Source organism: Triticum aestivum, chromosome 2D (genome assembly GCF_018294505.1).
Source record: "Triticum aestivum cultivar Chinese Spring chromosome 2D, IWGSC CS RefSeq v2.1, whole genome shotgun sequence".
In the NCBI taxonomy this organism is placed as follows: Eukaryota; Viridiplantae; Streptophyta; class Magnoliopsida; order Poales; family Poaceae; genus Triticum; species Triticum aestivum.
Window position 1 is genome coordinate 638917676 of NC_057799.1, and position 21791 is coordinate 638939466.

Consider the following 21791-nt stretch of genomic DNA (forward strand, 5'->3'; position numbering starts at 1 on the left):
CTCTCTGCACAATAAGATTACAAACCCCTTTATTATAGTATAATAGTACATCTCTCTTCAGGGCACATATGAACCTTGAAATAAACATAAATCTACTTGTCTAAAAGCTAGATACAAAGGTGACATAATAGATATATTTCTCAAAGAATCAACCTTCTAGCATGCTTGCCATGGTAAACTACATGTAAAAGATGATTTAACTTTACATAGAGTCTATCACAGATTTGATGTCATTAGCGATATTCTTGGCATCTGCTGCAATACCGGCTAATCCTCTCCTCGCTAACCCAGCACAGTAGAGCCCATTTTCACCTTTCCAATGATTCGGATATTTTTGGATGGGCAGTCCGTTGCCATTTAACATGCTCTCACCATTCTGGATTAAAAAAGCATAGAGCTTGTTAGCAGATTTAATAATGGTTACACCAAGAAAACAAACTCAGACATGTTCAAACACAAGCTATATTACCTTGAGCCATATATTTGCCGTGCTTTTGTATCCAGTTGCAAACACAATCGCATCAAATGAGATTCTTTTACTGCATTGAAATTTAACTATGTTGCCCTCGATCTTACTAATGCTCCCCTGAACCTATAGGAGATAAAAATGCATTGATAACTTGGCATATCAAATCAACATATGTTATAAATTTATGTCATGTCAAGGATATACTTACTTTGATGATGCCTTTTTTGATCAATCCAACAGTCCCAACATCAATCACTGCAGATCGGCCTGTTTCTGATTTGAGGGTCATTGGACCCATTTTTGGCCTTGTGATGCCATGTCGTGACAGGTCTCCAAATATTAAATACGCTGCCATCACAAGGAGTTTATCCACTAGATTCAATGGAAGATGGTGAGCAAGTGTCATCCCCAAACGAATTAATTCCTTTGTCATTACATGAATCTGCAACCACAAAACATGTCACACCTCTTTTGAAGTATGCATGATAAATAAAATTTCATAGAATTTCTTCTTTCAAGAATTAAAACTTTGTCATGTGGTTCCTCTAGTTTTTTAGTTGTTTGTGTGTGATATAAACTGTCCCTCTCTTTTTCTATGTGAAATACTTCCTATTAGTAATAACACTGAAAAATTGCATCTCTTCTATTAGTAACTATACTAAGAATTTGCGTTCATGTGCCCAATGAAAATATATAGTGCGTGTACATACCGCGCTTCGTATAACAATCGATGTATTGGCACCATGGGTCGCAAGGTCATAAGCAATTTCCATCCCGAAGTTGCCAGATCCAACGACCAATACATTCTTGCCAGAGTAGCTCTTGCCTGACTTGTAGCTTGAGGAGTGGATGACATCACCTGGAAAGTTTTCTAGTCCATGGATCATTGGAATATTCTCTGCACTATTCTCCCCACTTGCCACAACAAGAAACTTTGCCGTGAACTTGACTGTGGTGCACTTTGACATGTCCGTTGCCACAATGGACCAACATTTTTCATCATTGTCATATGTGGATGACTCCACGCTGGTGAGATACTTTGGTTGAATGTTGAAACGCTCAACATAGTCATCCAAGTACTTCACAAACAAGGTTTTTGGTATGCATGTTGGTGCATCTACAGGGTATGACATGTGTGGCAACTCACAGAACTCCTTTGCGAGATGCAGCTTGAGGCGATCATATGCACGATTGCGCCAGAGTGACGCGCTACAGCTCTTGCGCTTGACGATGGCATAAGGAATCGAGAATTGACCAAGGCATGCTGCCGTTGCAAGGCCTGCTGGCCCAGCACCAACAATCAACACTAGAACACTCTCCATTTCAAGGGGAAGAGTTGACGAAGTTGTGGGATAAGTCCGGTGGTAGGCTGCAGTGTTTGTGTGTTTGCTCGATGAACTTTGGACGACAGGCTCGCGTATGGGGGCATATATATGTTGGTATCTTTCATGGGCCAATCTGTTTTTGTATTGAGGGATGAAAAGGGTAAATATTTATTGAGGTCTAATCCTGGTGCGTACGAGTATTTCCATCTAAAAATGGAACCGTTGTTGGTGAGAAAACATGTACTGATACAAAATAGGCAGGAAACACACTCTTAATCGATTGCTGTTATTGGAAACTTATCGGCCATCTTTTTATGTGTAGATTAAAGATTCTTCGTGTTTCTTTCCTTTCGCATCGTCACCAATGACAATTACTACTCTAATATTCAAGTGTTTCTTCCTCTTTCTATACGATATAGGATAAGGATAAGTCTAATTTCCAAACACACATTTATAGGCAAAGTCCTATTTCAATTTCTCAGGTTAACATAATGTGGATGACATGGAAACAATATCATCTCAGAAGGATTTGGTACCAACCATGTTAACTGGTTTTGCCGGCTTGTTTTGCCTCCGATTCAGTTGTATGACGGCCAGTTTTGCCTCCGGTTCAGTCGACGACCATCTCCACGATATCTTTGGTGTCAACACAACGAGCCATTCGATGTTGTGAACAAACAAAAAGTGGAACTTTAGTTCAAATATTTGAAACCAATTTTTTTAATATAAATTCGTTTCTATACTGAACACTCGTTTAATGTGAGGCCATATTTCAACTTTGGTACATGTATATTGTCCTACGCCTGAACATCAAATTGAGCGCTCATTGTATTTTAACTCTACACACCAGAGTGTGAATCCTCATAAACCCCCACGTATTTTGTTAAAAAGATACTAAACCACTTTACTGAAAATCAAAATTGTCAATCCTATCCCAATGCGATTTTGCAAACTTGTCTGGTTCCAAACTGACTGACACAGGCCAATCACAATTGTACGCGACTTCCATGCAAAACTGAACTGGAGAAGTGGAGCACGTACAGTTCATCCAATTTTGATTTGACTAACTGGATAATCCACTACCTTCTGTGACCTACACTTAGCATGACACAAACTGCAGACTGGACCTATCAAACATATGATTACACTCGATTTACGACCATCGAGTTCAAATGATTTCAACATCTACCAGACAACCACTCTGCCTCGCTGCCTCCTGGTGATGGGTCTTGTAAAGACTTGTCGTGCTGATGGATGTTGTAAAAGACTTGTCTGGTTGGTGGGTGGATTCAGGCCTTCCTCACATGAAGTTGCGTGTGGTTCAGACAAGTTCTTCTTTTCTTCTCTCCAAGATGGTCACTTCCCTTGGATCATCTTTGCCTGTGCAGGAACTCCCGCATTTCTTGGTGGAACTCTGCGTTCACTATCAATCACATCTTCTTCGCGTCCTCCCACAGCAAGTACCTGTTATCCCTGGCGTGGTCACAGCATTGCTCAAACATGTCCTGCACAAGTAAGCGTGTCAGCAATCAAGGCACCGGAACAGAGCAACCAGGAGCGCGCGAGGCCAAGGATTTGACTCGTGGGCCGGCAGCTTGGCCCACTCGCAACCGGCATCTTCCCTGGTGGCTTGCAGGCTAGAACTGGGCCCGTTAAGGGTGTACGCGAGGATATATCTGTTGGCGTGTGTTGCATGTGGATCTGGGAAGGAACTGGTGGCTTCGGCCAGAACCTCATGTGTGTGTGTGTGAGCTTTTATCCGCCTCCAATGGCGAATTCCTCCCCAATTCGAAACATATAAGTTGGTAGCTTACAAAGCGGCACCCAGATGTAAGTATAGTGGTAATCAGACTACTAGAGTACATGTTTTCAAATGTGTCCAAGCACCATCCATCCGCAAGGAGCTGGCAGGGTTTGGTGGGTGAAGGGTTTATACTTGCTCGGAAAATCCTCGTATACATGTGATAGGACCATCTCGACCTTGTTACGGTCATTCTCCCATAGCCTAATCTGCACCGGAGAATTGGTAGTCTTCAGTTTTATATCCGTTGAACAGATGATGTCTGGTATATGAGGGATGGGTTGCTGTGCTTACCTGATCTGTAACATTCTCTGGGACTAGTGGTATTTTGTCAATGACACAAGGGTGGGCATTTTGCTGAAGGAATGAAATTATCTGAAGAAGAAAAAGAATAAAGCATAACTGCATGAATCTATGTAACAGTGAATCATGTAGAAATGTGTGATTAAGATGATTACCTGTTCAGCAGTGATCCCGTTATCAAATGCACCATACAGACTTTCTTTTGTAATAGCTTCCACAAGAAGGTTTGGGAGTTGATACTCTACCCTACAAGACCATATTTGTTGAAGCGCATTCAGCAAAGATTGAAACTCAGAGCACGAGGGGTATGAAGGACTCACAAAATACAGCTACCATATGCAACTGGGAACATACTTTTCGATTGTGGATGGTTAAGACAATAACTAGATCCACAAGCAGAGTCGGGTTCAACATTTTTGAGGGGCTTTGCATCTTGGACGTCCATACATAGTTAGGTTAATAAGCTAACAAGCAAATAAGCAATCCAATTTTGCTGCATTTTGTATTCCTAGATTTAGTGCTTGACTCCGGTAGGAAATTGGGCATTGCTTAGCTTATTTAGGGCATCTCACAAAGAAGATCGGCAGCCCTAGTTGCTGCCTAGAACAAAAGTGAACCAATGCTGTCAGGATCATGCATCCAAATAACTGAACTAGCATAGAAAAAATGCCACTCGACACAGTTCTGCCAGATTTGGTAAAACAATCTGGAAGCGGTATAGAGAAGCTAAAGTGCTCGCGCGTACACACACACAGAGGACGGAGGAGGGGAGGGAGACGTCCGGGCTGCGTGGTAAGGCCAACTCCAACGCGCGACCCCAAATGGATGTCCGCTTTGTCCGGATTTCATCCGTTTGGGGTGACAATGGGCCGTGTCCACCCGGATTTCTGGATGCGCCGGCCGTGCGCCCAACGCAAGGCCGCATCTCGGCCACATCCCGTCCGCATGCATTTTTTCGCAAACACATCTTTTAATTTTTCATCATTGATGTTTGACACATGGAAGCACATCACCAAATCTTAACTAGAATAGCAAGACCAAAGAAAACAAGAACCACAAGAAGACATTTTAGAAGATATCCAACTTCTATAACTGCTCCCGTAAGTTGGATTAGTGCCTTCTCGAAGCATTCATTGTTGATCTGCGCAGGCTCGATCTTGCGTGCTTATTTCTTCTTCGAGTATAAAGAAGTAGACGTTGTTTCCTCGCATCTAGTCTCATGTCTAGCCGCTATTCTAGCAACAAGTGCACTAGTCTCATCTCTAGCCTCTATTCTAGGTACAAGTGCACGAACATCTACTAAATTACGCTCTCTCAATATATCGATGTACTCTTCTTTCCAATACCAAAAGTTGCATCCATTCTACAAAATAAAATTTTAAGTTAGCACAACTAGTCAAATCCAAGAGCACAACCGAAACTAAGTAGCACATACCCCATTGGTTGAGCACTTGATGAACACCCATCCGGGATGTTCCGGCGTTGTAGACACGCGACGCAAGACCTTCTCTGGGCAGTCATCGCACTTAATGAGTGGCAACGGTTCGCCGACGAGCTTTTGGGCCAGCAACGAGCCCGGCCGATGGCCGTTCGTGTATCTGCCGGCGAACCGCCGAAGGTGTAGATCCGAGCGGCTAGAGGAGGAATCAGTACCTGCACGCGGCCTTGCCGGGGCCTTCCGGCCCGGTGCCCGGCCAGTCCATGCCACGGCGTGGCCTCCCGTAGCCGGGCGAGCTCAAGTCCGGCCGGATCCGCTCCAAAGCCGACCGCCGGGAGTGCAAATCAGGTGGCCGTGGTTGGGTAGCTCGGGGCATCGAGGGAACGGGGGCTGCGACTAGGGTTGGGGCGAGCACGCGACCGATCTGCACAGAGGCAATGTCGGGGGCGCTGGCGTGGGACGAGAGTAGAGGGGCGCCGCTGGAAGGGGTTCGGTGGGGATAAGAAAAGAGGGGTCTGTCTCCCCAACGGGCGGGCCAGGGGAGGACATGGGCAGGCGCCACGCGCCGTCCGCGCGTGTCCATTCGGCCGCAAATTTGGCCCAAACTTGAGTCGGAAATGGGTCGAAAGCGGACAGAAAACGGACGACAGTCCGTTTGCGGCCGCGCATTGGGAGGCCTGATCCGTCCATTTACCCCCAAACTGACGCGAGCGGACAAGATGGGGTTGCGCGTTGGAGTTGGCCTTAAAATCCTAGAGGAGGTGGAGGATAGCGGATTGGCTGGTTTTGTTTATGTTGACTTGTGGAGGCCTCGCTTCTCATCGCTGGGCCTGCTTGCTTCCTTCTCCTTGCTTAAGGGGCCGGCCCATTATATCATAAATAATCAGGAGGCTGGCCAAAAAATGCCTCAGTTTTTTTAGGAACAATGCCTCAGTTAGATGTGCTATTTTTGTCTAAAAAAAGGTTAGATGTGCTATTTACCCCTAAAAAAGGATGTGATATATTTGACATATCATAGGAACTACTAAAATTCTAATTAATGTTTATAAAAAGTAAATATTCTAAATTTATCTAAAAAAGTTAAACATTCTAAATAAGATGAAAAAATGGCAAACATTCTAAATATAGAAGTACTTTTTTGCAAGACAAATATAAAAAGTATACTTATCTCAAATAAAATAAGAACTACGGAGTTGTATGTATTCTAAAAAAAACCAGAACTAGTATATATAGTCGCTAAAATAATCTACTAGTACCTAGTATATACTACTATTTGGCAGCAGGTAACCTCAGAGGGAAAATAACGGCAGCTGGTCTTATGAATTTGTTTTCAGTTCCAAAACACTGAGATAGAAGGTGAGAAGACAATGGCAGAAAACGGAATCTACCATGGCTAATTGTCGTTCTTTGTTAGTGCATTGTCATTTATTTTTTTAAATCGGTTATTTGTTCCATCTTGACGGCTCACAGTAACGTGAATTAAGCACTACATGGCAACGAATTTTTGATGTTTGTATCACCTCGTAGTTTGAACTTCAGCCTTTACCTATTATAGATATGTTAGCGTTGCGTTTCTTCTTTGTTGTGAAGAGTAGGGAGTTCGTGTACATATATTAAATAATAATATAAAATATATAATTTTAAGAAATATAGGAAAAGGGGAAATAAAATACAGAGGTACACTCCGCCAATCCACGAGTCTTATGATCATCTTTCAGTTACTAGTTATAGTACCTTTCTTCCATCAAAAAAAGTTATAGTAGCTTTCAGCCAATTCAATTTTGGCATCAGCAATCTTTTCCATCCGAGTATATTTAGTGTTGGAAGTCAGTAAAGTCCAACGAGTCAGTTGATAAAAGTGATGGACTGAATTGGGAGAGGCTCATCCCCTATATATGCTTTATTCCGTCAGTTTGCCTTGTAAAAAAACTTAGCATTTCTTATTGTACTAATTCAATTGACGTTCTATCTATTCCATTGACAATATCGGTGTTTCCCCCAAAAAGAAAAGGAATGATTGCTTGCTTGCTATGCCTTCAAATATAATGAACATCCGGTATATATGCAAGTAGCGGCCTTGTTCATCATGTAAGTGCCTAATTTGTGAAATATATAATTGCGTATTTGAGTCAGGTCTACATATCTCTGTAGATAACTTGGATCTCTCTAGAAGTGCCAACTAGAAAATAAAATTGACATTATGAGAGAAAAAGTGTACTTATTATTTTTAATTATAAAATATGATTAATTAAGGCGGATTCCTTCGAATATTCCAAATACTTTGATGGTGCTTTTTTTGTTAGTCCAACAGTCTCAACTCAATTGATAGGTCGGTCGGTTCCTAACTTGAGGGTCATTCGACCCGTTTTTGGTTTTGGGCCTTGTGACGCCATGCCTAGATAGATCTTAAAATATGACACTCTCCGCCGTCACAAAGAGGTCACCCACTATATTTAGTGAAAGATAGTGAGCAAGTGTCAACCCAACTGAATTAATTCTCTTGTCATCACATGAATTTGCAACCAATAGACATGGCATGCATCTTTTGAAGCATGCGTGATAAGACGAAATTTCATAGAATTTCTTCTTTCAAGAGTTTATTTTTTTTTTCATTTAGTTCCTCTAGTTGTTTCATTGTCTGTCCATGATATAAAGCAATCCATTTCTTATATGTGTGAAATACTTTATATTAGTAATAATACTGAAAAAATGCATCTCTTCTAGTGGTAACTATACTAAAAAATTGTGTTCATGTACCCAAAGAAATTATACAGTGCATGTAGTACATATCAGGCTTCGTATAACAATCGAAGTATTGACACCATGGTAGGTCATAAGCAATTTATATCCAAGACTACACGGATGGGTACCTTGGATCTCAGCCGATGGAAAACTTACTGCATACTGCAAACCCTGCGCTTCGGGCACAACAAATTGTGTCCACAATAGTTAAGGATACCAGTATCACGTAACCACAAATACATGTTCTACATAGTAGTTTTCCGTCATATGGTGTTCTAACCTTTAGTTTTAAGTTTCTAAATATGTTCACAGATATTTTTAATGATCTATAGTAAGTCAGCTAGCCCATGTAGTTGCACGGGTTGATAATTAGTGTCATTCTAAGACTAAATAGCACCACAGTACCTACTGTAATGGATGTAGTGAACTATGCAGGGTTTTTTGGGTTGATGTGACTACTACCTCATACGCCGATGGGGTAAACATGCCACAAGAGATTTTGGTATAGACAACGGAGTATTGAGTGCATGCCTTTTGCACATATAATTTCAAGTAAATAAAATATAATACACGGTGGTAGGTTCAAGAAAAATGACAAATCTCTCTGCACAATAAGATTACAAACCCCTTTATTATAGTATAATAGTACATCTCTCTTCAGGGCACATATGAACCTTGAAATAAACATAAATCTACTTGTCTAAAAGCTAGATACAAAGGTGACATAATGGATATATTTCTCAAAGAATCAACCTTCTAGCATGCTTGCCATGGTAAACTACATGTAAAAGATGATTTAACTTGACATAGAGTCTATCACAGATTTGATGTCATTGGCGATATTCTTGGCATCTGCTGCAATACCGGCTAATCCTCTCCTCGCTAACCCAGCACAGTAGAGCCCATTTTCACCTTTCCAATGATTCGGATATTTTTGGATGGGCACTCCGTTGCCATTTAACATGCTCTCACCATTCTGGATTAAAAAAGCATAGAGCTTGTTAGCAAATTTAATAATGGTTACACCAAGAAAACAAACTCAGACATGTTCAAACACAAGCTATATTACCTTGAGCCATATATTTGCCGTGCTTTTGTATCCAGTTGCAAACACAATCGCATCAAATTAGATTCTTTTACTGCATTGAAATCTAACTATGTTGCCCTTGATCTTACTAATGCTCCCCTGAACCTATAGGAGATAAAAATGCATTGATAACTTGGCATATCAAATCAACATATGTTATAAATTTATGTCATGTCAAGGATATACTTACTTTGATGATGCCTTTTTTGATCAATCCAACAGTCCCAACATCAATCACTGCAGATCGGCCTGTTTCTGATTTGAGGGTCATTGGGCCCATTTTTGGCCTTGTGATGCCATGTCGTGACAGGTCTCCAAATATTAAATACGCTGCCATCACAAGGAGTTTATCCACTAGATTCAATGGAAGATGGTGAGCAAGTGTCATCCCCAAACGAATTAATTCCTTTGTCATTACATGAATCTGCAACCACAAAACATGTCACACCTCTTTTGAAGTATGCATGATAAATAAAATTTCATAGAATATCTTCTTTCAAGAATTAAAACTTTGTCAGGTGGTTCCTCTAGTTTTTTAGTTGTTTGTGTGTGATATAAACTGTCCATCTCTTTTTCTATGTGAAATACTTCCTATTAGTAATAACACTGAAAAATTGCATCTCTTCTATTAGTAACTATACTAAGAATTTGCGTTCATGTACCCAATGAAAATATATAGTGTGTGTACATACCGGTCTTCGTATAACAATCGATGCATTGGCACCATGGGTCGCAAGGTCATAAGCAATTTCCATCCCGGAGTTTCCAGATCCAACGACCAATACATTCTTGCCAGAGTAGCTCTTGCCTGACTTGTAGCTTGAGGAGTGGATGACATCACCTGGAAAGTTTTCTAGTCCAGGGATCATTGGAATATTCTCTGCACTATTCTCACCACTTGCCACAACAAGAAACTTTGTCGTGAACTTGACTGTGGTGCACTTTGACATGTCCGTTGCCACAATGGACCAACATTTTTCATCATTGTCATATGTGGATGACTCCACGCTGTTGAGATACTTTGGTTGAATGTTGAAACGCTCAACATAGTCATCCAAGTACTTCACAAACAAGGTTTTTGGTATGTATGTTGGTGAATCTACAGGGTATGACATGTGTGGCAACTCACAGAACTCCTTTGCGAGATGCAGCTTGAGGCGATCATATGCACGGTTGCGCCAGAGTAACGCGCTACAGCTCTCGCGCTCGACGATGGCATAAGGAATCGAGAATTGACCAAGGCATGCTGCCGTTGCAAGGCCTGCTGGCCCAGCACCAACAATCAACACTGGAACACTCTCCATTTCAAGGGGAAGAGTTGACAAAGTTGCGGGATAAGTCCGGTGGTAGGCTGCAGTGTTTGTGTGTTTGCTCGATGAACTTTGGATGACAGGCTCGCGAATGGGGGCATATATATGTTGGTATCTTTCATGGGCCAATCTGTTTTTTGGATTGAGGGATGAAAAGGGTAAATATTTATTGAGGTCTAATCCTGGTGCGTATGAGTATTTCCATCTAAAAATGGAACCGTTGTTGGTGTGAAAACATGTACTGATACAAAATAGGGAGGAAACACACTCTTGATCGATTGCTGTTATTGGAAACTTATCGGCCATCTTTTTATGTGTAGATTAAAGATTCTTCGTGTTTCTTTCCTTTCGCATCGTCACCAATGATAATTACTACTCTAATATTCAAGTGTTTCTTCCTCTTTCTATACGATATAGGATAAGGATAAGTCTAATTTCCAAACACAGATTTATAGGCAAAGTCCTATTTCAATTTCTCAGGTTAACATAATGTGGATGACATGGAAACAATATCATCTCAGAAGGATTTGGTACTAACCATGTTAACTGGTTTTGCCGGCTTGTTTTGCCTCCGTTCCAGTTGTATGACGGCCAGTTTTGCCTCCGGTTCAGTCGACGACCATTTCCACGATATCTTTGGTGTCAACACAACGAGCCATTCGATGTTGTGAACAAACAAAAAGTGGAACTTTAGTTCAAATATTTGAAACCAATTTTTTTTAATATAAATTCGTTTCTATACTGAACACTCGTTTAATGTGAGGCCATATTTCAACTTTGGTACATGTATATTGTCCTACGCCTGAACATCAAATTGAGCGCTCATTGTATTTTAACTCTACACACCAGAGTGTGAATCCTCATAAACCCCCACGTATTTTGTTAAAAAGATACTAAACCACTTTACTGAAAATCAAAATTGTCAATCCTATCCCAATGCGATTTTGCAAACTTGTCTGGTTCCAAACTGACTGACACAGGCCAATCACAATTGTACGCGACTTCCATGCAAAACTGAACTGGAGAAGTGGAGCACGTACAGTTCATCCAATTTTGATTTGACTAACTGGATAATCCACTACCTTCTGTGACCTACACTTAGCATGACACAAACTGCAGACTGGACCTATCAAACATATGATTACACTCGATTTACGACCATCGAGTTCAAATGATTTCAACATCTACCAGACAACCACTCTGCCTCGCTGCCTCCTGGTGATGGGTCTTGTAAAGACTTGTCGTGCTGATGGATGTTGTAAAAGACTTGTCTGGTTGGTGGGTGGATTCAGGCCTTCCTCACATGAAGTTGCGTGTGGTTCAGACAAGTTGCTTCTTTTCTTCTCTCCAAGATGGTCACTTCCCTTGGATCATCTTTGCCTGCGCAGGAACTCCCGCATTTCTTGATGGAACTCCGCGTTCACTATCAATCACATCTTCTTCGCGTCCTCCCACAGCAAGTACCTGTTATCCCTGGCGTGGTCACAACATTACTCAAACATGTCCTGCACAAGTAAGCGTGTCAGCAATCAAGGCACCGGAACAGAGCAACCAGGAGCGCGCGAGGCCAAGGATTCGACTCGTGGGCCGGCAGCTTGGCCCACTTACGACCGGCATCTTCCCTAGTGGCTTGTAGGCCAGAACTGGGCCCGTTAAGGTGTACGCGATGATATATCTGTTGGCGTGTGTTGCGTGTGGATCTGGGAAGGAACTGGTGGCTTCGGCCAGAACCACATGTGTGTGTGTGTGTGTGTGAGCTTGTATCCGCCTCCCATGGCGAATTCCTCCCAAATTCGAAACATATAAGTTGGTAGCTTACAAAGCGGCACCCAGATGTAAGTATAGTGGTAATCAGACTACTAGAGTACATGTTTTCAAATGTGTCCAAGCACCATCCATCCGCAAGGAGCTGGCAGGGTTTGGTGGGTGAAGGGTTTATACCTTGCTCGGAAAATCCTCGTATACATGTGACAGGACCATCTCCACCTTGTTACGGCCATTCTCCCACAGCCTAATCTGCACCGGAGAATTGGTAGTCTTCAGTTTTATATCCGTTGAACAGATGATGTTTGGTATATGAGGGATGGGTTGCTGTGCTTACCTGATCTGTAACATTCTCTGGGACTAGTGGTATTTTGTCAATGACACAAGGGTGGGCATTTTGCTGAAGGAATGAAATTATCTGAAGAAGAAAAAGAATAAAGCATAACTGCATGTATCTATGTAACAATGAATCATGTAGAAATGTGTGATTAAGATGATTACCTGTTCAGCAGTGATCCCGTTATCAAATGCACCATACAGACTTTCTTTTGTAATAGCTTCCACAATAAGGTTTGGGAGTTCATACTCTACCCTACAAGACCATATTTGTTGAAGCGCATTCAGCAAAGATTGAAACTCAGAGCACGAGGGGTATGAAGGACTCACAAAATACAGCTACCATATGCAACTGTGAACAATCTTTTCGATTGTGGATGGTTAAGACAATAACTAGATCCACAAGCAGAGTCGGGTTCAACATTTTTGAGGGGCTTTGCATCTTGGACGTCCATACATAGTTAGGTTAATAAGCTAACAAGCAAATAAGCAATCCAATTTTGCTGCATTTTGTATTCCTAGATTTAGTGCTTGACTCCGGTAGGAAATTGGGCATTGCTTAGCTTATTCAGGGCATCTCACAAAGAAGAACGGCAGCCCTAGTTGCTGCCTAGACCAAAAGCGAACCAATGCTGTCAGGATCATGCATCCAAATAACTGAACTAGCATAGAAAAAATGCCACTCGACACAGTTCTGCCAGATTTGGTAAAACAATCTGGAAGCGGTATAGAGAAGCTAAAGTGCTCGCGCGCATACACACAGAGGACGGAGGAGGGGAGGGAGACGTCCGGGCTGCATGGTAAGGCCAACTCCAACGCGCGACCCCAAATGGATGTCCGCTTTGTCCGGATTTCATCCGTTTGGGGGTGACAATGGGCCGTGTCCACCCGGATTTATGGATGCACCAGCCGTGCGCCCAACGCAAGGCCGCATTTCGGCCACATCCGTCCGCATGCATTTTTTCGCAAACACATCTTTTAATTTTTCATCATTGATTTTTGATACATGGAAGCACATCACCAAATCTTAACTAGAATAGCAAGACCAAAGAAAACAAAAACCACAAGAAGACATTTTAGAAGATATCCAACTTCTATACCTGCTCCCGTAAGTTGGATTGGTGCCTTCTCGATGCATTCATTGTTGATCTGCGGAGGCTCGATCTTGCGTGCTTCTTTCTTCTTCGAGTATAAAGAAGTAGACGTTGCTTCCTCGCATCTAGTCTCATGTCTAGCCGCTATTCTAGCAACAAGTGCACTAGTCTCATCTCTAGCCTCTATTCTAGCTACAAGTGAACGAACATCTAATAAATTACGCTCTATCAATATATCCATATACTCTTCTTTCCAATACCAAAAGTTGCATCCATTCTACAAAATAAAAATTTAAGTTAGCACAACTAGTCAAATCCAAGAGCACAACCGAAACTATGTAGCACATACCCCATTGGTTGAGCACTTGATGAACACCCATCCGGGATGTTCCGGCGTTGTAGACACGCGACGCAAGACCTTCTCTGGGCAGTCATCGCACTTAATGAGTGGCAACGGTTCGCCGACGAGGTTTTGGGCCAGCAACGAGCCTCGCCGATGGCCGTTCGTGTATCTGCCAGCGAACCGCCGAAGGTGTAGATCCGAGCGGCTGGAGGAGGAATCAGTACCTGCACGCGGCCTTGCCGGGACCTTCCGGCCCGGTGCCCGGCGTGGCCTCCCGCAGCCGGGCGAGCTCAAGTCCGGCCGCATCCGCTCCAAATCTGACCGCCGGGAGTGCAAATCAGGTGGCCGTGGTTGGGTAGCTCGGGGCATCGAGGGAACGGGGGCTGCGGCTAGGGTTGGGGCGAGCACGCGACCGAGCTGCACAGAGGCAATGTCGGGGGCGGTGGCGAGGGACGAGAGTGGAGGGGTGCGGCTGGAAAGGGTTCGGTGGGGATAAGAAAAGAGGGGTCTGTCTCCCCAACGGGCGGGCCATGGGAGGGCATGGGCAGGCGCCACGCGCCGTCCGCGCGTGTCCATTCGGCCGCAAATTTGGCCCAAACTTGAGTCGGAAATGGGTTGAAAGCGGACAGAAAACGGACGACAGTCCGTTTGCGGCCGTGCATTGGGAGGCCTGATCCGTTCGTTTACCCCCAAACTGACGCGAGCGGACAAGATGGGGTTGCGCGTTGGAGTTGGCCTTAAAACCCTAGAGGAGGTGGAGGATAGCGGATTGGCTGGTTTTGTTTATGTTGACTTGTGGAGGCCTCGCTTCTCATTGCTGGGCCTGCTTGCTTCCTTCTCCTTGCTTAAGGGGCCGGCCCATTATATCATAAATAATCAGGACTAGCCAAAAAATGCCTCAGTTTTTTTAGGAACAATGCCTCAGTTAGATGTGCTATTTTTGTCTAAAAAAAGGTTAGATGTGCTATTTACCCCTAAAAAAGGATGTGATATATTTGACAGATCATAGGAACTAGTAACATTCTAATTAACGTTTATAAAAAGTAAATATTCTAAATTTATCTAAAAAAGTTAAACATTCTAAATAAGATGAAAAAATGGCAAACATTCTAAATATAGAAGTACTTTTTTGCAAGACAAATATAAAAAGTATACTTATCTCAAAAAAAATAAGAACTACGGAGTTGTATGTATTCTAAAAAAATCAGAACTAGTATATATAGTCGCTAAAATAATCTACTAGTACCTAGTATATACTACTATTTGGCAGCGGGTAACCTCAGAGGGAAAATAACGGCAGCTGGTCTTATGATTTTTTTTCAGTTCCAAAACACTGAGATAGAAGGTGAGAAGACAATGGCAGAAAACGGAATCTACCATGGCTAATTGTCGTTCTTTGTTAGTGCATTGACATTTATTTTTGAAATTGGTTATTTGTTCCATCTTGACGGCTCACAGTAACGTGAATTAAGCACTACATGGCAACGAATTTTTGATGTTTGTATCACCTCGTAGTTTGAACTTCAGCCTTTACCTATTATAGATATGTTAGCCTTGCGTTTCTTCTTTGCTGTGAACAGTAGGGAGTTCTTGTACATATATTAAATAATAATATAAAATATATAATTTTGAGAAATGTAGGAAAAGGGGAAATAAAATACAGAGGTACACTCCGCCAATCCACGAGTCTTATGATCATCTTTCAGTTACTAGTTATAGTACCTTTCTTCCATCAAAAAAAGTTATAGTAGCTTTCAGCCAATTCAATTTTGGCATCAGCAATCTTTTCCATCCGAGTATATTTAGTGTTGGAAGTCAGTAAAGTCCAACGAGTCAGTTGATAAAAGCGATGGACTGAATTGGGAGAGGCTCGTCCCCTATATATGCTTTATTCCGTCAGTTCGCCTTGTAAAAAAACTTAGCATTTCTTATTGTACTGATTCAATTGATGTTCTATCTATTCCATTGACAATATCGGTGTTTCCCCCAAAAAGAAAAGGAATGATTGCTTGCTTGCTATGCCTTCAAATATAATGAACATCCGGTATATATGCAAGTAGCGGCCTTGTTCATCATGTAAGTGCCTAATTTGTGAAATATATAATTGCGTATTTGAGTCAGGTCTACATTATCTCTGTAGATAACTTGGATCTCTCTAGAAGTGCCAACTAGAAAATAAAATTGACATTATGAGAGAAAAAGTGTACTTATTATTTTTAATTATAAAATATGATTAATTAAGGCGGATTCCTTCGAATATTCCAAATACTTTGATGGTGCTTTTTTTGTTAGTCCAACAGTCTCAACTCAATCGATAGGTCGGTCGGTTCCTAACTTGAGGGTCATTCGACCCGTTTTTGGTTTTGGGTCTTGTGACGCCATGCCTCGATAGATCTTAAAATATGACATTCTCCACCGTCACAAAGAGGTCACCCACTATATTTAGTGAAAGATAGTGAGCAAGTGTCAACCCAACTGAATTAGTTCTCTTGTCATCACATGAATTTGCAACCAATAGACATGGCATGCATCTTTTGAAGCATGCATGATAAAACGAAATTTCATAGAATTTCTTCTTTCAAGAGTTAATTTTTTTTCATTTAGTTCCTCTAGTTGTTTCATTGTCTGTGCATGATATAAAACAATCCATTTCTTATATGTGTGAAATACTTTATATTAGTAATAATACTGAAAAAATGCATCTCTTCTAGTGGTAACTATACTAAAAAATTGTGTTCATGTACCCAATGAAATTATACAGTGCATGTAGTTCATATCAGGCTTCGTATAACAATCGAAGTATTGACACCATGGTAGGTCATAAGCAATTTATATCCAAGACTACACGGATGGGTACCTTGGATCTCAGCCGGTGGAAAACTTACTGCATACTGCAAACCCTGCGCTTCGGGCACAACAAATTGTGTCCACAACAGTTAAGGATACCAGTATCACGTAACCACAAATACATGTTCTACATAGTAGTTTTCCGTCATATGGTGTTCTAACCTTTAGTTTTAAGTTTCTAAATATGTTCACAGATATTTTTAATGATCTATAGTAAGTCAGCTAGCCCATGTAGTTGCACGGGTTGATAATTAGTGTCATTCTAAGACTAAATAGCACCACAGTACCTACTGTAATGGATGTAGTGAACTATGCAGGGTTTTTTGGGTTGATGTGACTACTAGCTCATACACCGATGGGGTAAACGTGCCACAAGAGATTTTCGTATAGACAACGGAGTATTGAGTGCATGCCTTTTGCACATATAATTTCAAGTAAATAAAATATAATACACGGTGGTAGGTTCAGGCAAAATGACAAATCTCTCTGCACAATAAGATTACAAACCCCTTTATTATAGTATAATAGTACATCTCTCTTCAGGGCACATATGAACCTTGAAATAAACATAAATCTACTTGTCTAAAAGCTAGATACAAAGGTGACATAATGGATATATTTCTCAAAGAATCAACCTTCTAGCATGCTTGCCATGGTAAACTACATGTAAAAGATGATTTAACTTGACATAGAGTCTATCACAGATTTGATGTCATTAGCGATATTCTTGGCATCTGCTGCAATACCGGCTAATCCTCTCCTCGCTAACCCAGCACAGTAGAGCCCATTTTCACCTTTCCAATGATTCGGATATTTTTGGATGGGCAGTCCGGTTCCATTTAACATGCTCTCACCATTCTGGATTAAAAAAGCATAGAGCTTGTTAGCAGATTTAATAATGGTAACACCAAGAAAACAAACTCAGACATGTTCAAACACAAGCTATATTACCTTGAGCCATATATTTGCGGTGCTTTTGTATCCAGTTGCAAACACAACCGCATCAAATGAGATTCTTTTACTGCATTGAAAATTAACTATGTTGCCCTTGATCTTACTAATGCTCCCCTGAACCTATAGGAGATAAAAATACATTGATAACTTGGCATATCAAATCAACATATGTTATAAATTTATGTCATGTCAAGGATATACTTACTTTGATGATGCCTTTTTTTATCAATCCAACAGTCCCAACATCAATCACTACAGATCGGCCTGTTTCTGATTTGAGGGTCATTGGACCCATTTTTGGCCTTGTGATGCCATGTCGTGACAGGTCTCCAAATATTAAATACGCTGCCATCACAAGGAGTTTATCCACTAGATTCAATGGAAGATGGTGAGCAAGTGTCATCCCCAAACGAATTAATTCCTTTGTCATTACATGAATCTGCAACCACAAAACATGTCACACCTCTTTTGAAGTATGCATGATAAATAAAATTTCATAGAATTTCTTCTTTCAAGAATTAAAACTTTGTCATGTGGTTCCTCTAGTTTTTTAGTTGTTTGTGTGTGATATAAACTGTCCATCTCTTTTTCTATGTGAAATACTTCCTATTAGTAATAACACTGAAAAATTGCATCTCTTCTATTAGTAACTATACTAAGAATTTGCGTTCATGTACCCAATGAAAATATATAGTGCGTGTACATACCGGGCTTCGTATAACAATCGATGTATTGGCACCACGGGTCGCAAGGTCATAAGCAATTTCCATCCCGGAGTTGCCAGATCCAACGACCAATACATTCTTCCCAGAGTAGCTCTTGCCTGACTTGTAGCTTGAGGAGTGGATGACATCACCTGGAAAGTTTTCTAGTCCAGGGATCATTGGAATATTCTCTGCACTATTCTCACCACTTGCCACAACAAGAAACTTTGTCGTGAACTTGACTGTGGTGCACTTTGACATGTCCGTTGCCACAATGGACCAAAAATTTTCATCATTGTCATATGTGGATGACTCCACGCTGGTGAGATACTTTGGTTGAATGTTGAAACGCTCAACATAGTCATCCAAGTACTTCACAAACAAGGTTTTTGGTATGTATGTTGGTGCATCTACAGGGTATGACATGTGTGGCAACTCACAGAACTCCTTTGCGAGATGCAGCTTGAGGCGATCATATGCACGGTTGCGCCAAAGTGACGCGCTATAGCTCTCGCGCTCGACGATGGCATAAGGAATCGAGAATTGACCAAGGCATGCTGCCATTGCAAGGCCTGCTGGCCCAGCACCAACAATCAACACTGGAACACTCTCCATTTCAAGGGAAGAGTTGACGAAGTTGTGGGATAAGTCCGGTGGTAGGCTGCAGTGTTTGTGTGTTTGCTCGATGAACTTTGGATGACAGGCTCGCGTATGGGGGCATATATATGTTGGTATCTTTCATGGGCCAATCTGTTTTTTGGATTGAGGGGTGAAAAGGGTAAATATTTATTGAGGTCTAATCCTGGTGCGTACGAGTATTTCCATCTAAAAATGGAACCGTTGTTGGTGTGAAAACATGTACTGATACAAAATAGGCAGGAAACACACTCTTGATCGATTGCTGTTATTGGAAACTTATCGGCCATCTTTTTATGTGTAGATTAAAGATTCTTCGTGTTTCTTTCCTTTCGCATCGTCATCAATGACAATTACTACTCTAATATTCAAGTGTTTCTTCCTCTTTCTATACGATATAGGATAAGGATAAGTCTAATTTCCAAACACACATTTATAGGCAAAGTCCTATTTCAATTTCTCAGGTTAACATAATGTGGATGACATGGAAACAATATCATCTCAGAAGGATTTGGTACCAACCATGTTAACTGGTTTTGCCGGCTAGTTTTGCCTCCGGTTCAGTTGTATGACGGCCAGTTTTGCCTCCGGTTCAGTTGACGACCATTGCCACGATATCTTTGGTGTCAACACAACGAGCCATTCGATGTTGTGAACAAACAAAAAGTGGGACTTTAGTTCAAATATTTGAAACCAATTTTTTTAATATAAATTCGTTTCTATACTGAACACTCGTTTAATGTGAGGCCATATTTCAACTTTGGTACATGTATATTGTCCTACGCCTGAACAACAAATTGAGCACTCATTGTATTTTAACTCTACACACCAGAGTGTGAATCCTCATAAACCCCCACGTATTTTGTTAAAAAGATACTAAACCACTTTACTGAAAATCAAAATTGTCAATCCTGTCCCGATGCGGTTTTTTGCAAACTTGTCTGGTTCCAAACTGACTGACACAGGCCAATCACAATTGTACGCGACTTCCATGCAAAACTGAACTGGAGAAGTGGAGCACGTACAGTTCATCCAATTTTGATTTGACTAACTGGATAATCGACTACCTTCTGTGACCTACACTTAGCATGACACAAACTGCAGACTGGACCTATCAAACATATGATTACACTCAATTTACGACCATCGAGTTCAAATGATTTCAACATCTACCAGACAACCACTCTGCCTCGCTGCCTCCTGGTGATGGATCTTGTAAAGACTTGTCGTGCTGATGGATGTTGTAAAAGACTTGTCTGGTTGGTGGGTGGATTCAGGCCTTCCTCACATGAAGTTGCGTGTGGTTCAGACAAGTTGCTTCTTTTCTTCTCTCCAAGATGGTCACTTCCCTTGGATCATCTTTGCCTGCGCAGGAACTCCCACATTTCTTGGTGGAACTCCGCGTTCACTATCAATCACATCTTCTTCGCGTCCTCCCACAGCAAGTACCTGTTATCCCTGGCATGGTCACAGCATTGCTCAAACATGTCCTGCACAAGTAAGCGTGTCAGATATCAAGGCACCGGAACAGAGCAACCAGGAGCGCGCGAGGCCAAGGATTCGACTCGTGGGCCGGCAGCTTGGCCCACTCGCGACCGGCATCTTACCCGGTGGCTTGCAGGCCAGAACTGGGCCCGTTAAGGGTGTACGCGAGGACGATATATCTGTTGGCGTGTGTTCCGTGTGGATCTGGGAAGGAACTGGTGGCTTCGGCCAGAAGCTCATGTGTGTGTGTGTGAGCTTGTATCCGCCTCCCATGGCGAATTCCTCCCCAATTCGAAACATATAAGTTGGTAGCTTACAAAGCGGCACCCAGATGTAAGTATAGTGGTAATCAGACTACTAGAGTACATGTTTCAAATGTGTCCAAGCACCATCCATCCGCAAGGAGCTGGCAGGGTTTGGTGGGTGAAGGGTTTATACCTTGCTCGAAAAATCCTCGTATACATGTGACAGGACCATCTCGACCTTGTTACGGTCATTCTCCCACAGCCTAATCTGCACCGGAGAATTGGTAGTCTTTAGTTTTATATCCGTTGAACAGATGATGTCTGGTATATGAGGGATGGGTTGCTGTGCTTACCTGATCTGTAACATTCTCTAGGACTAGTGGTATTTTGTCGATGACACAAGGGTGGGCATTTTGCTGAAGGAATGAAATTATCTGAAGAAGAAAAAGAATAAAGCATAACTGCATGTATCTATGTAACAATGAATCATGTAAAAATGTGTGATTAAGATGATTACCTGTTCAGCAGTGATCCCGTTATCAAATGCACCATACAGACTTTCTTTTGTAATAGCTTCCACAATAAGGTTTGGGAGTTCATACTCTACCCTACAAGACCATATTTGTTGAAGCGCATTCAGCAAAGATTGAAACTCAGAGCACGAGGGGTATGAAGGACTCACATAGTACAGCTACCATATGCAACTGTGAACAATCTTTTCGATTGTGGATGGTTAAGACAATAACTAGATCCACAAGTAGAGTCGGGTTCAACATTTTTGAGGGGCTTTGCATCTTGGACGTCCATACATAGTTAGGTTAATAAGCTAACAAGCAAATAAGCAATCCAATTTTGTTGCATTTTGTATTCCTAGATTTAGTGCTTGACTCCGGTAGGAAATTGGGCAT

The 21791-nt window shown here is 41.8% G+C and overlaps 2 protein-coding genes and 1 pseudogene across 2 annotated transcripts; all 3 read right to left on the reverse strand.

Moving 5' to 3' along the window:
* Positions 1-202: 202 nt before the first annotated feature.
* On the reverse strand, positions 203-1791 carry LOC123050668 (probable indole-3-pyruvate monooxygenase YUCCA10). The gene is made up of 4 exons (XM_044473428.1): positions 1180-1791; positions 678-911; positions 470-592; positions 203-376 (listed from the first exon to the last, which is right to left on the reverse strand). The coding sequence occupies exons 1-4, from the start codon at positions 1789-1791 to the stop codon at positions 203-205; spliced, it is 1143 nt and encodes a 380-aa protein (XP_044329363.1).
* Positions 1792-8874: 7083 nt separating this feature from the next.
* LOC123050669 (probable indole-3-pyruvate monooxygenase YUCCA10) lies at positions 8875-10469 on the reverse strand (annotated as a pseudogene).
* Positions 10470-17537: 7068 nt separating this feature from the next.
* LOC123050670 (probable indole-3-pyruvate monooxygenase YUCCA10) lies at positions 17538-19132 on the reverse strand. The gene is made up of 4 exons (XM_044473430.1): positions 18521-19132; positions 18019-18252; positions 17811-17933; positions 17538-17717 (listed from the first exon to the last, which is right to left on the reverse strand). Exons 1-4 carry the CDS (start codon positions 19130-19132, stop codon positions 17538-17540), a joined length of 1149 nt encoding a protein of 382 aa, XP_044329365.1.
* Positions 19133-21791: the final 2659 nt, after the last annotated feature.